The sequence below is a fragment of the Salvelinus sp. IW2-2015 genome, linkage group LG1, assembly GCF_002910315.2.
Source record: "Salvelinus sp. IW2-2015 linkage group LG1, ASM291031v2, whole genome shotgun sequence".
Lineage (NCBI taxonomy): Eukaryota > Metazoa > Chordata > Actinopteri > Salmoniformes > Salmonidae > Salvelinus > Salvelinus sp. IW2-2015.
This window is the reverse complement of record NC_036838.1, coordinates 42,652,071-42,667,289: the sequence shown is the minus strand read 5'-3', so window position 1 is coordinate 42,667,289 and position 15,219 is coordinate 42,652,071. Positions and strand designations below refer to the sequence as shown.

General features: G+C 43.5%; 1 protein-coding gene across 1 annotated transcript in view; it reads left to right on the top strand.

Annotated features, from left to right (window-relative positions):
• LOC111976531 (membrane-associated guanylate kinase, WW and PDZ domain-containing protein 3-like) overlaps positions 1 to 8,098 on the top strand; it is a 59,954-nt gene extending 51,856 nt beyond the window's left edge. The window contains exons 15-21 of the mRNA XM_070442937.1: positions 2,261 to 2,446; positions 2,695 to 2,880; positions 3,007 to 3,103; positions 3,304 to 3,417; positions 3,524 to 3,827; positions 3,984 to 4,122; positions 4,751 to 8,098. Coding sequence (XP_070299038.1) covers positions 2,261 to 2,446; positions 2,695 to 2,880; positions 3,007 to 3,103; positions 3,304 to 3,417; positions 3,524 to 3,827; positions 3,984 to 4,122; positions 4,751 to 5,793 — 2,069 coding nt within the window. The 3' untranslated portion in view covers positions 5,794 to 8,098. The remainder of the gene's footprint in view (positions 1 to 2,260; positions 2,447 to 2,694; positions 2,881 to 3,006; positions 3,104 to 3,303; positions 3,418 to 3,523; positions 3,828 to 3,983; positions 4,123 to 4,750) is intronic.
• The last annotated feature ends 7,121 nt before the right edge of the window (positions 8,099 to 15,219 follow it).

The following is a 15,219-nucleotide window of genomic DNA, read 5'->3' as shown; positions in this document are numbered from 1 at the left end:
GACCCTCGGGCGACGCCGAAAAAGGGAAAACTGGCGGTCTCGTTGTCAGGCTTCGGAGACGGGCACATCGCGCTCCACTCCCTAGCATACTACTCGCCAATGTCCAGTCTTCTTTGACAATAAGGTTGATGAACACGCAGCACGGGGTAGCATTCCAGAGAGACATCAGGGATTGCAAACGTGCTCTGCTTCACGGAAACATGGCTAACTCAAGGGACGCTAACGGAGTCGGTGCAGCCAGCTGGTTTCTCCATGCATCGCGCCGACAGAAACAAACATCTTTCTGGTAAGAAGAGGGGCGGGGGGGTATGCCTTATGATTAACGAGAAGTTGGTGTGACCATCATAATAACACACAAAGAACTCAAGGTCGTTCTGTTCACCTGATCTAGAACTCCTCACAATCAAAATGTCGACCGCATTATCTACCAAGGGAATTCTCGTCAATCATAATCACAGCCGTATACATTCCCCCCCAAGCAGACACATCGATGGCCCTGAACGAACTTTATCTGACTCTTGTAAACTGGAAACCACAACCACCCTGAGGCTGCATTCATCGTAGCTGGGGATTTTAACAAGGCTAATCTAAAAACCAAAACTCCCTAAATTTCTCATCAGCATATCGATTGCTGCACCAGGGCTGGAAAAACACTGGACCATTGCTACACTAATTTCGCGACGCTTACAAGGCCCTCCCCGGCCCCCCCTTTCGGCAAAAAGCTGACCACGACTCCATTTTGTTGATTCCTGCCTACAAACAGAAACTCAAACAACAAGCCTCCCAGCGCTCAGGTCTGTTCAACGCTGGCCGACCAATCTGATCCACGCTTTCAAGACTGCTTCGATCACGCGGATTGAATATGTTCCGCATCCGCCAACACAAACAATATGACGAATATGCTGATTCGGTGAGCGAGTTCATTAGGAAGTGCATTGACGATGTCGTTACCACTAGCAACGATAAAAACATTCCCAAACCAGAAAACCGGATTGACGGGCCAGCATTCGCGTGAAACTGAAAGCGCGAACCACTGCTTTTAACCAGGCCAAGGTGACCGGAAGCACATTGACCCCGAATACAAACAGTGTAGCTATTCTCTCCAGCAAGGCAATCAAACAGGCTAAGTCTCAGTACAGAGAACAAAATCGAGTCGAAATTCAACAGCTTCAGACACAAAGGTATGTGGCAGGGCTCTACAGTCAATCACATGGATACAAAAAGAAAAACCAGCCCGTCTGAGGACCAGGATGTCTTAGCTCCCAGACAGGCTAAACAACTTTTTTGCCCGCTTTGAGGACAATACAGTGCCACTGACCACGGCCCCTACCAAAACCTGGGGCTCTCCTTCCACTCAGCCGAGTGAGTAAAACAGTAACGGTTAACCGCTCGCAAGGCTGCAGGGCCCAGACGGCCTTTCCCAGCCGCGTCCTCAGGACATGCGCAGCCAGCTGGCTGGTTGTGTTACGAATATCAATCAATTCCTTATCCCAGTCATGCTGTTCCCACATGGCTTCAAAGAGGGCCACCATGTGTTCTCCTGTTCCTAAGAAACTAAGGTTAAACTGACTAAACGACTATGCCCCCGTAGGCACTCACTTTCCGATGATCATGGAAGTGCTTGGAGAGACTAAGCGAGAGGGAAACCATATCACCCTCCACCCTACCCGGACACCCTAGACCCCACTCCAATGCCTTACCGAACCCAATAGGTCCACAGACACGCGAATCGAACCACACTTGCACACTGCCCTAACCATGCTGCGACGAGGATAATACCCATGTGAGAATGCTGTTTCATCATTACAGCTCAGCATTTAACACCATAGTACCCTCCAAACTCGTCATCAAGCTCGGGACCCTGGGTCTCACGCCCGCCCTTGGCCGGCTGGGATCAGATCCATTGAATTGTGTGGAAGGCAAAACACTGGATCCGTTTCGGGAAAGTCATATTCCTGGTAGGAACGATGGTGAGTTGACGTTAATCGTATATTCAGTAGTTCCTCCCGACTGTATGTAATGAAACCTAAGATTACCCGGGGTACCGATGTAAGAAATAACACGTAAAAAAACAAAATACTGCATATTTTCCAAGGAACGCGAAGCGAGGCTGCCATCTCTATCGGCGCCGGAAGTTCTTTTCATACATACATACATACATACACACATACATATATACACACACACACACACACACACAGAGTACACATGTGTTTGATACTGCACTTCAGTCTATACTCTCCATGCATTTTTCAATCAGATATGACTGAGGAGGAGGCAGGGCTCCACATGGCTCCAGTGTTGGTGAACGGCTCCCCCAGASTCCCTCGTATCCAGATGCCCAGTGTGCTGGACCACGAGTCCTTCGACATCACCCTCCACCGCAAGGACAGTGAGGGCTTCGGTTTCGTCATCCTCACCTCCAAGAGCAAGCCCCCGCTAGGAGGTGAGAATGGACCCGATGCCCAGCATTACCACTGCTTATCCCAGACACAACCACACACACACCACTCTCCTCTATAGCATCATATCACCCAAATTAGCCGGGAACAGAGTTTGAAGGTTCTTCCTGTGAAAAGATTATTACTTCTTTACTATTGAGTAATATAGTCCCTTAAATACCTATTGTATATTTCTGACTGAATCCATCAGGTGGGATGGGTGTGTTATTATTAGATATCTCTCTGTTTGCAGTGATCCCTCATAAGATCGGGCGCATCATCGAAGGCAGCCCCACTGAGCGCTGTGGCCTGCTGAATGTAGGCGACCGCATCTCAGCGGTCAACGGGCGGTCCATCGTGGGGCTGTCTCACAATGACATCGTTCAGCTCATCAAGGATGCTGGCAATGCTGTCACCCTTACTGTGGTCCCCGAGGACGGTAAGCTTCACCAGTAGTATCACCCATGGGATGGGACTGTGTTGATGGGACTGTGTTGATCTCTGTGTGGGATGGTTGGTTTGTGTTTGTTATCATAATGGTGTGACTTGTATTTGTCTGTTCCAGAATACAAGGGCCCTCCCTCTGGAGCCAGCTCAGCCAAGCAGAGCCCCGCCCCTCATCACAGAGCTATGGGTCAGAGGTCAGCTATGCATGACGAGCGGTAAGGTCCTGATCTCACTACTACACCAAGACACGGATTAAATCCCTGCTTCAGCATTTAGCAGAACAACCCAAAGACTTATGTCTGACACAACATCTTAATGATTMAAATTGCTTTGTTCTCTGTGCCCCCAGCRGAGACACTGCTGTACATTATTGAAGATATAACATAGTGTTACTGAATGCTGTTGTCTGTTCTAGTTATAACCTAGATCTGGAGGAGGAGAAGAGGGASGGAGTCACCTGGGCTGACTACAAAACTCTGCCTCTGAGCGAACAGGGAACAATGTGTGTTACAGGCCCCAAACAGGCAAGGCTCATACCATTATTACTGTCATTGTTTTTATCCGGTGTTTTAGAGATTTTACATCAATCAAATAATATATGACTCAKAAAAAACTGCACTAAGTTATAACTTAAGTTATAACGTGTGTGTGCGTGCTTGTGTGTGTGCTTGTGTGTGTGTTCATATGCGTGCGTGTGTGTGTGTGAGTGCATGTGCTTACGTGCATGTGAGTGTGTGTGTGTGCATGCTTGCGTGTGTGTGTGTGTGTACATATGTGTGTGTGTACGCATGCGCCACGCAGGGCTGTATCACGGTGGAGCTGGACCGGGGGTCCCGGGGTTTTGGCTTCAGTCTGAGGGGAGGGACAGAGTACAACATGGGCCTCTACATCCTGAGACTGGCTGAGGAGGGGCCTGCCCTGCTGGACAGCAGGATCCATGTAAGTCTGACCCCCGGTGCCTTAGGAAACATCCACACAAATGACTGTTACTAGACTATTCATGATATCAAGATTCTGTCATGTCTAATAACAGACTAATTACATATGTTGTTGCCATTGAGGAGTTGATCATCTAGATTGTGCCTGTATGTGCAGGTGGGGGATCAGGTAGTGGAGATCAATGGAGAGCCGACCCAGGGGATCACCCATACCCGCGCCATCGAGCTGATCCAGGCTGGAGGCAGCAAAGTGCTGCTCCTGTTAAGGCCAGGGCAGGGTCTGGTACAAGACAACAGTAAGTACACACAGAAGTCTAGATCTAGAAGATCATATTTACCTTTTTTGTGGTATGAGATGCAGGGTGTTTGAATATACTTGTTTGTTGTTGCGCGTTATAACATGTTACTAGCATTTAACAAGGGTGAGCTAATTAACATGAACTGACGCAGTAATGCCTTGTAAACACATTAATTAATGATTTAGCTATCTCTGTTGGCTACTTCATTAATTTATGTTAATTAATGTACTGTACCCTTAATGTGAAATGTCACCCAAACTGAATGCCTAACTGTGTTGGGGATGTTTGTTGTTTCATGAATGGAGTCCTCTGCTGTCTGTAACTGCKTACTCTTGGCACTTCCTCTCCTCCCCCTGTTGCAGGTGATTGCGTCCCCTCTACTGTGTGCTATTACTCAAACGAGCACCACCACTAACCACTTCACTGTTTTTACTGGCCTGTCCTCTTTTACCTTGGTAATTCCTATAATTTTCTTCTTGCTTCCTCCTTTCATCTGTCTAAACTTCATCTGTCTAAACTAGTTCATCTAAATTTTGCTCTTGTACGTTACTTGTTATTTTCATGAGGATCTGTGAGTCACTCTATAAATATTTTACATCTGTTTAATGACTTATTTTACTTCTAGGTAAATTGGATCCAACTGTCACTTCATCCACAAGCTTTCCTAGAGAGGCGCTTGTCTCAGAGACATCCCCTCTCGCTTCTCCATTCTCCACCTGCACCTTCACCTCAGGTTCCTCCTCTTTCACCAGCGAGACCCCTGACTGGAACTCCCTGTCCCCCCGAACGCTCCATCCCCAGTGCAGCAGGGGCACTGGCTCAGTGGAGTGGAATGGAGAGTGGGCAGACAGGCAGGCTGACAGGCTCTCTCCCATCACCCCTGAGCAGATCAACCTCTATAAGATCAAACCAGGTCATATCAGGTCTAAAGACTCCAAGGAGCCCAGCAGCCCAAAGAAAACAGGTGAAACATTCTCTAAAGCCAAAGAGCACTCACAGAGTCCCAAAAAGTCTGAGAGGAAGGCACAGGAAGCAGAGCCAAGCAAAGACAGGAAGTCCCACCGACAGAAAGGAAGTCGGTCACCCAGCCCCAAGAAGTCTTCTCGAAAAAGACAGGAAGCCTCGAGCCAGCTGCATGTAAAGAAACAGCAGGTACAGCAGAGCACATCAAAGGAGCTTTCCAGCAAGGAGCCCTTTGATGAAAACAAAAACAGCAAAAGGGGAGATTCAAAGGGCAGGAAAAGCACAGAGGAGAGAGAAGGGATAACGGGAACGACCACGGCTGCCCATGGCCAGGTCAGTATTGAAAAGAAAGTGGGGACAGAGGCAGGACATCACAGGCCAACCTCTATGGAGACAGGGGCATGGAGAGATATTCTGAAAGTTACTCTAGAGAAGAGTAAACCTCGAGATGGAGAAAAGGAAAAACGCAAAGAGCAGACAAGCAAAAAATACATCGAGGCTTCCTTAAAAGAGGGAAAGACTAGAAAATATTATGGGGCCTCTACAACAGAGGAAACAAGTATAAAAGACACACAGGCCTCTCCAAATGCCATTCAGCAGGATCCTCTGAACCAAAAGGGTCAGATTAGCCCTGGCCCCTGGAAAGTCCCCAGCTCAGGCAGAATCCTCTCCCAGGCTGAGGTGCTGCGTAATCCCCCTTACTGATACAGTATGGACAACACTGTGTGGACACATAATCACACAGACTTGAGCTGTACCACAACATGCTGTATATTGTTTGTCTGTTTCTTTCTGAGAGGGATGGACAAGGAATGGCAGGCAACCTTATCGGCCATGTGTCATGTCCATCTGTGTCCGTGAAGAGGACTTTTTTAAGCTCTATTGGCCTTTGACATTAGGAATGGCATGTAAAGCCAACGCTGTCATCTCTCTTCCTGCCTCGTGTGCTGCTTCAGACATCTCTGATCTGGGCCATACGCATGTTTGGAATGTTTAGGGCCTATTCTTGGACATCTTGTGGAATGAATACTAACCATACTTCACCCATTATAATGCAATTATTATCCCATATGCAACCAAGCAGAAAGGTCTTTAACACACACAAAGTTAAGCTGTCAGTAAAGGTTTTATTTTCATGTTGGGTATCTACAGCAAGCACCTTGGGATTGGCCTTTTCACATGGAACTCTTTTCCCAAGGGATTTGCTCAACTGCATGCAGTCTGTACGTTTATTTTATTGCACGCCTTTACCACTACACTGAGTATGATCCTTTCACCTGATGTGAAAATACTGATGCCGAAGTTCTGACCTTAACACCATGTAGAGATTTCAGACTTTATTCAGAAAGCATTAGCTTTACGAAGGATTCTAGACTGTTCTAAGACAATAGACATGATTCGTGAATACAAAATATATCATTACAAAAGACCAGAAACTTGTGGTTTGAGATATTGTTTACCATGTGTATGATAACCTATGTGTAATTTATTGAAATTATAGATTAATATAGATATACAGTACCAGTCAACAGTTYGGACACACTTACTCATTCAAGGGCTTTTCTCTATTTTTGCTATTTTATACATTGTACAATAATAGTTAAGACATCAAACTATGAAATAACACATATGGAATCATGTAGTAAGAAAAAAAAGTGTTAAACAAATGAAAATATATTTTCTTCAAAGTAGCCACCCTTTGCCTTGATGACGGCTTTGCACACTTGACATTCTCTCAACCAGCTTCATGAGGTAGTCACCTGGAATGCATTTCAATTAACAGGTGTGCTTTAAAAAAAGTTAATTTGTGGAATTTCTTTCTTTCTTAATGCGTTTGAGTCAATCAGTTTTGTTGTGACATGGTAGSGGTGGTATACAGAAGATAGCCCTATTTGGTAAAAGACCAAGTCCATATTATGGTAAGAACAGCTCAAATAAGCAAAGAGAAACGGCAGTCCATCATTACTTGAAGACATGAAGGTCAGTCAATCTGGAACATTTCAAGAACTTTGAAAGTTTCTTCAAGTGCAGTCACAAAAACCATTAAGCGCTATGATGAAACTGGCTCTTGTGAGGATCGCCACAGGAAAGGAAGACCCAGAGTTACCTTTGCTGCAGAGGATAAGTTGATTAGAGTTAACTGCACCTCAGATTGCAGCTCAAAAAAATGCTTCACATAGTTCAAGTAACAGACACATCTCAACATCAGCTGTTCAGAGGAGACTGCGTGAATCAGGCCTTCATGGTCGAATTGCTGAAAAGACACCACTACTAAAGGACACCAATAAGAAAAAGTGACTTGCTTGGGCCAAGATGGAAATCTTTATTTTGGTCTGATGAGTCCAAATTTGAGATTTTTGGTTCCAACCACGTGTCTTTGTGAGACGCAGAGTAGTTGAACGGATGATCTCCGCATGTGTGGTTCCCACCGTGAAGCATGGAGAAGGAGGTGTGATGGTGTGGGGGTGCTTTGCTGGTGACACTGTCTGTGAATTATTTARAATTTAAGGCACACTTAACCAGCACGGCTACCACAGCATTCTGCAGCAATGCACCATCCCATCTGGTTTTTACTTAGTGGGACTATGATTTGTTTTTCAAGAGGACAATGACCAAACACACCTCCGGCCTGTGTAAGGGCTATTTGACCAAGAAGGAGAGTGATGGAGTGCTGCATCAGATGACCTGGCCTCCACAATCACCCGACCTCAACCTAATTGAGATGGTTTGGGATGATTTGGACCGCAGAGGGAAGGAAAAGCAACCAACTATTGCTCAGCATATGTGGGAACTCCTTCAAGACTGTTGGAAAAGCATTCCAGGTGAAGCTGGTTGAGAGAATGCAAAGAGTGTGCAAAGCTGTCATCAAGGCAAAGGGTGGCTACTTTAAAGAATCTCAAATATAAAATATATTTTCATTTGTTTAACATATGTGTTATTTAATAGTTTTGATGTCTTCACTAATATTCCACAATGTAGAAAACAGTAGAAAATAAAGAAAAACCCTTGAATTACTAGGTGTGTCAAMWYTTKWSWSKKRYWSTRTATAYWSTRTATATATATATACATATACACTACCGTTCAAAAGTTTGAGGTCACTTAGAATTTTTTTGTCCATTAAAATAACATCAAATTGATCAGAAATACAGTGTAGACATTGTTAATGTTGTAAATGACTATTGTAGCTGGAAACGGCWGATTTTTTAAAGGAATATCTACATAGGCGTACAGAGGCCCATTATCAGCAACCATCACTCCTGTGTTCCAATGGCACGTTGTGTTAGCTAATCCAAGTTTATCATTTTCAAAGGCTAATTGATCATTAGAAAACGCTTTTGCAATTATGTTAGTACAGCTGAAAACTGTTAAAGAAGCAATAAAGCAATAAAACTTGCCTTCTTTAGACCAGTTGAGTATCTGGAGCATCAGCATTTGTGGGTTCGATTACAGGCTCATAATGGCCAGAGACAAAGAACTTTCTTCTGAAACTCGAGAGTTCCTCTGTCCAGTGTCTGTGGTCTTTTGCCCCTCTTAATCTTTTCTTTTTATTGGCCAGTCTGAGATATGGCTTTTTCTTTGCAACTCTGCCTAGAAGGCCAGCATCCCGGAGTCGCCTCTTCACTGTTGACATTGAGACTGGTGTTTTGCGGGTACTATTTAATAAAGCTGCCAGTTGAGGACTTGTGAGGCATCTGTTTCTCAAACTAGATACTCTAATGTACTTGTCCTCTTGCTCAGTTGTGCACTGGGGCCTCCCACTCCTTTCTATTCTGGTTAGAGCCAGTTTGCGCTGTTCTATGAGGGGACACCGACAACCGCCTGATCACCGACAACGACGAGACAGCCTATAGGGAGGAGGTCAGAGACCTTGCCGGGTGGTGCCAGAATAACAACCTATCCCTCAACGTAACCAAGACTAAGGAGATTATTGTGGACTACAGGAAAAGGAGGACCGAGTACGCCCCCATTCTCATCGACGGGGCTGTAGTGGAGCAGGTTGAGAGCTTCAAGTTCCTTGGTGTCCACATCACCAACAAACTAGAATGGTCCAAACACACCAAGACAGTCGTGAAGAGGGCACAACAAAGCCTATTCCCCCTCAGGAAACTAAAAAAGATTTGGCATGGGTCCTGAGATCCTCAAAAGGTTCTACAGCTGCAACATCGAGAGCATCCTGACCGGTTGCATCACTSTCTGGTATGGCAATTGCTCGGCCTCCAACCGCAAGRTACATCACTGGGGCATCACTGGGGTTAAGCTGCCTGCCATCCAGGACCTCTACACCAGGCGGTGTCAGAGGAGGGCCCTAAAAGTTGTCCAAGTCCCCCGCCACCCCAGGCATAGACTGTTCTCTCTACTACCGCATGGCAAGCAGTACCGGAGTACCAAGTCTAGGACAAAAAGGCTTCTCAACAGTTTTTACCCCCAAGCCATAAGACTCCTGAACAGGTAATCAAATGGCTACCCGGACTATATGCATTGTGTGCCCCCCCAACCCTTCTTTTACACTGCTGCTACTCTCTATTTATCATATATGCACAGTCACTTTAACTATACATTCATGTACAAATGTACATACTACCTCAAATGGCCCAACCAACTAGTGCTCCCGCACATTGGCTAACCGGGCTATCTGCATTGTGTCCCGCCACCCACTGCTACTCTCTGTTCATCATATATCCATAGTCACTTTAACCATATCTACATGTACATACCACCTCAATCAGCCTGACTAACCGGTGTCTGTATGTAGCCTYGCTACTGTATATAGCCTTGCTACTGTTTTTCACTGTCTTTTTACTGTAGTTTTTATTTCTTTACTTTCCTAATGTCCACCTAATACCTTTTTTACACTATTGGTTGGAGCCTGTAAGTAAGAATTTCACTGTAAGGTCTACACCTGTTGTATTCGGCGTACGTGACAAATAAACTTTGATTTGATTTGAGTAGTACCCAGCATTGTACGAGATCTTCAGTTTCTTAGCAATTTCTCGCATGGAATAGCCTTTATTTCTCAGAAAAATAATAGACTGACGAGTTTCAGAAGAAAGTTCTTTGTTTCTGGCCTTCTTTGTTTCTGGCCATTTTGATCCTGTAATCAAACACACAAATGCTGATGCTCCAGATACTCAACTAGTCTAAAGAAGGCTAGTTTTATTGCTTCTTTAATTAGAACAACAGTTTTCAGCTGTGCTAACATAATTGCAAAATGGTTTTCTAATGATCAATTAGCCTTTTAAAATTATAAACTTGGATTAGCTAATGCAACATGCCATTGGAACACAGGAGTGATGGTTGCTGGTAATGGGCCTCTGTACGCCTATGTAGATATTCCATAAAGAAAATCAGCCATTTCCAGCTACCATAGTCATTTACAACATTAACAATGTCTGCACTGTATACCTGATCAATTTGATGTTATTTTAATGGACAAAAAATTTGCTTTTCTTTCAAAAACAAGGACATTTCTAAGTGACCCCAAACTTTTGAACGGTAGTGTACATATATATACTGTATATATATTGTATGTATACTGTATGTAGCCATACTGGGCCATTCCATGTTTTGATATAGAGTTCAAAGGTTGCCCAGAATCATCTTGTGCCATCCTTCTAATGCATTTTAGTGGTAGCAACTGCCATGGGTCTTCATCGTTCATGACATACAGTGCATTCGGAAGGTATTTAGACCTCTTGACTTTTTCCACATTTTGTTACGTTACAGCCTTATTCTAAAATGTATTAAATTATTTATGTTTCTCATCAATCTACACACAATACCCCATAATGACAAAGCAAAAACAGTTTATATTTTTATTTTTGCAAATTCATAAAAAATAAACAGAAATACCTTATTTAGCTTAGCTTAGGTTTCATAGGTTTTCAGACCCTTTGCTGTGAGACTCGAAAGGTGCACTCGAAAGCTCAGGTGCATCTTGTTTCCATTGATCATCCTTGAGATGTTTCTACAACTTGATTGGAGTCCAGCTGTGGTGAATACAATTGATTGGACTGGATTTGGAAAGGCACACACCTGTCTATATAAGGTCCCACAGTTGACAGTGCATGTCAGAGCAAAAACCAAGCCATGAGGTCGAAGGAATTGTCCTCAAGAGCGCCCAGATAGGATTGTGTCAAGGCATAGATCTGGGGAAGAGTACCAAAACATTTCTGCAGCATTGAAGGTCCCCAAGAACACAGTGGCCTCCATCATTCTTAAATGGAAGAAGTTTGGAACCAACAAAACTCTTCCTAGAGCTGGCCACCCGGGCCAAACTGAGCAATTAGGGGAGAAGGGCCTTGGTCAGGGAGGCGACAAAGAACCCGACTGTCACTCTGACAGAGCTCCAGAGTGCCTCTGTGGAGATAGGAGAACCTTCCAGAAGGACAACCATCTCTGCAGTGGCCAGATGGAAGGAACTCCTCAGGCACCTAAAGACTCGCAGACCATGAGAAACAAGATACTCTCATCTGATGAAACCAGGATTGATATCTTTGGCCTGAATGCCAAGCGTCACATCTGGTGTAAACCTGGCACCATCCCTACGGTGAAGCATGGTGGTGGCAGCATCATGCTGTGGGGATGTTGTTCAGTGGTAGGGACTGGGAAACTAATCAGGATCGAGGGAAAGATGAACAGAGCAAAGTACAGAGAGAATCTTGATGAAAACCTGCTCCAGAGAGCTCCTTATCTCAGACTGAGGCGAAGGTTCACCTTCCAACAGGACAATGACCCGAAGCAGACAGCCAAGACAATGCAGGAGTGGCTTCGGGACAAGTCTCTGAATGTCCTTGAGTAGCCCAGCCAGAGCCCGGACATGAACCCGATCGAACATCTCTTGAGGGACCTGAAAATAGCTGGGCAGCGACTCTCCCCATCCAACCTGACAGAGCTTGAGAGGATCTGCAATGAAGAATGGGAGGAGCTCCACAAATACAGGTGTGCCAAGCGTGTACGGTCCTACCTAAGAAGATTCAAGGCTGTAATTGCTGCCAAAGGTGCTTCAACCAAGTACTGAGTAAAGGGTCTGAATACTTATGTAAATGTAATTTTTCTGTATTTTTTATACATTTGCTAAARTTTCTACAAACCTGTTTTTCCTTTGTCATTATGGGGTATTATGTGCAGATTGATGAGGGGAAAAAATAATTATGTATTTCAGAATAAGGCTGTAACGTAACAAAATGTGGAAAAAGTAAAGGGTTCTGAATACTTTCCGAATGCACTGTTTATACAGTGCAGTACTACATGCAGACTGCCATATGTTTCAGAAGTTGCCATTGCTCTAAATGTGTTATATTGTGGAAAAATATGTGAACGTCGTAATATTTTACATAAACTACTTGTAGCATTACAATATATATWTTTTTTTGATAAGCTTGATTCCATTGAAAATAACCATTTGTGATGCCTAACATTGTTGCCAATGCATTACAGTGCTATTAGCAATGATTTTGATAAGTAACTGCTCTGTTATTAAATGCCAAAATGATTGCTTATTGATAAAATTACCAGAACCATGCATGGCCGCGGGAAGCTGTTTGGGGGGGGGGGGTCTTTTTGTCCCCGCTCTGCTGAGGAGTATTTTTCTCCGCTCATACAGGAGTAATAAAGCCTGAGTTCTTCTTTTTTCTTCTTTTTTTTTTCTTGTGATTTATTTACTTCCTGCGACTATGGAACCATGTCCCTTCAAGTAGTTTTACTGTTGATGGCCAATATCATAATTTCAAATTGTAGTTTGTCTGCAATGAGTTTTGGTATGTGATTGTGTTAAACACCAGAGTAGGCTAAGTAAGGCTACATTCAGACAGAAATGTTATATCGAAAACTGATTGTGTGTATTGTTTTTGTATGGGGTCATACCTTGACGGACAATGGAGTGGACATAAGTTGGGTCAAAAGTTGAAATTAAGTTAGGATCAAGACATGTTTATAACTGAGCTCAGGGAATGCAATAAAGTAGCAAATGATGACTGGKGATGAAGTTACAATTTAAAGCCAGATTTTACCGGATATCAACATTGCTCTGAATTTGGTCCAGTGTGTGATGATAGAATGGTCTAGGCCTCTGAGTGGACATACTGTATTCATTATGAGCCATCCAGTGGCATTTTCTGCGCAATAGATTGTTGATCGTATGAATGAGCACACTCAACCTCCGGTGGTTCTTGAAGCTGCTAGTAGCAAGCAATTACATGTTASAGACTGGAAATAAATAATTCATGTATTACAGTACAGTATTCTGCACCGTGGTATGGCCCCTCAAATTATTTTATACCCAGTCTCTTATCTAGTCTCTGTATCATAATGTGGCCTTTCATTGCTTCATTAGAAAAAACGAATCCTTGTGGTCTCTACATTATGTGGGTACAGTAGTTGTAAATGTTTGTATATTGTACAGCACCTTTATAAAAACTCGCTGAGTGCTCTTTCGGGAAGAAAATAGAGATATATAGAAAGCTCCATTATTTTTTTATTTAAAGTAGATTAAAAGGAAATGAGTTTGACATGGTGTTCTGTTCATGCACTGAAAAAAATAAAGTTTTACTGAAAACATGTATTGTATATGGACTGGTCCATCCATAGTAAATATTCCAAAGCTCTTTACTTATTGGCTCTACAACCATGACGTGTACTGTAAGTCTATGGAAATGGTGTCTGGTGATGGTGTAGCTGTTCATACTAATCACCCCAAACAACTCAAAAGAACCACAAAAACAAATACCCCAAACAACCACAAACAGATACCCAAAACAACCTAGAAGTATTCAAAACCACCTCAAACAGATACCCAAAACAACTCAAACAACCACAAACAGGTACCCAAAAGTACCACAAACTGGTACTCAAAAGTACCACAAACTCTCTCAGATCCCCGGTCTCTCTAAAACTCCCACACCAGGGATCGCTGGGCTGGTACTGAACCACTCTTTCACTCGCTCTCCTCTCTCCTCCTTCTATTCTCTCTCCTCCCCCCCTCTCCATACTACCTGTCTAATTAACAGTCTGATTATGGCTGGAATGAAGGATGGCTGATAGTCTGTGTGAAGGGTATGATGAGAGGACTATCCTCCATGATGACCTACTTTAYAGATATGTCCCAAAAGCCACACTATTCCCTAAAAACTGCACTACCCATATTAGCGGTCAGCTGTTTGTTCAGCCGCACTCGCCGCAATTGCTAATAACCCATTCGCAACCGCAGGACTATATGTAATCAAACCCGCAATTATAGAAAATGCTCTATAGGCTACTGGCCAGAGATGGCAGAATGATTTTTTGACAGTGGGTCCAGGATATTTTTTTGCCTGATTTAAACTGAACAAAAATATAAACGCAAAATGTAAAGTGTTGGTCCCATGTTTCATGAGCTGAAATAAAAGATCTCAGAAAATTTCCATACGCACATAAAGCTTATTTTTCTCAAATTCTGTGCACAAATTTGCTTATATCCCTGTTAGTGAACATTTAAACTTTGACAAGATAATCCATCCAACCTGACAGGTGTGGCATATCAAAAAGCTGATTAAACAGAATGATAATTACACATGTGCACCTTGTCCTGGGGGGCAATAAAAGTACAATATGTGCAGTTTTGTCTCACAACACAATGCCACAGATGTTTCAAGTTTTTAGGAAGCGTGCAATTGGCATGCTGACTGCAGGAATCTCCACCAGAGCTGTTGCCAGATAATTTTATATTAATTTCTCTACCATAAGCCATTTTAGAGAATTTGGCAGTTCGTCCAACTGGCCTCACAACTGCAGACAACGTGTAACCACACCAGCCCACGACCTCCACATCAGGCTTCTTCACCTGCGGGATCATCTGAGACCAGCCACCCAGACAGCTGATGAAACTGAGGAGTATTTCTGTCTCTAATAAAGCCCTTTTGTGGTGAAAAACTCATTCTGATTGGCTGCACCCCTGCCCAGTTATGTGGAATCCCTAGATAATGGCCTAATCAATTCATTGAAATTGACTGACTTCCTTATATGAACTGTAACTCAGTAAATTTGTTGAAATTGTTGCATGTTGCGTTTATATTTTTGTTCAGTATATTTTTAGGATTAGTAATGCATTTGCCACTGTACAGTATGTAAGTGATCTAATGTAGCTGTAACAATATT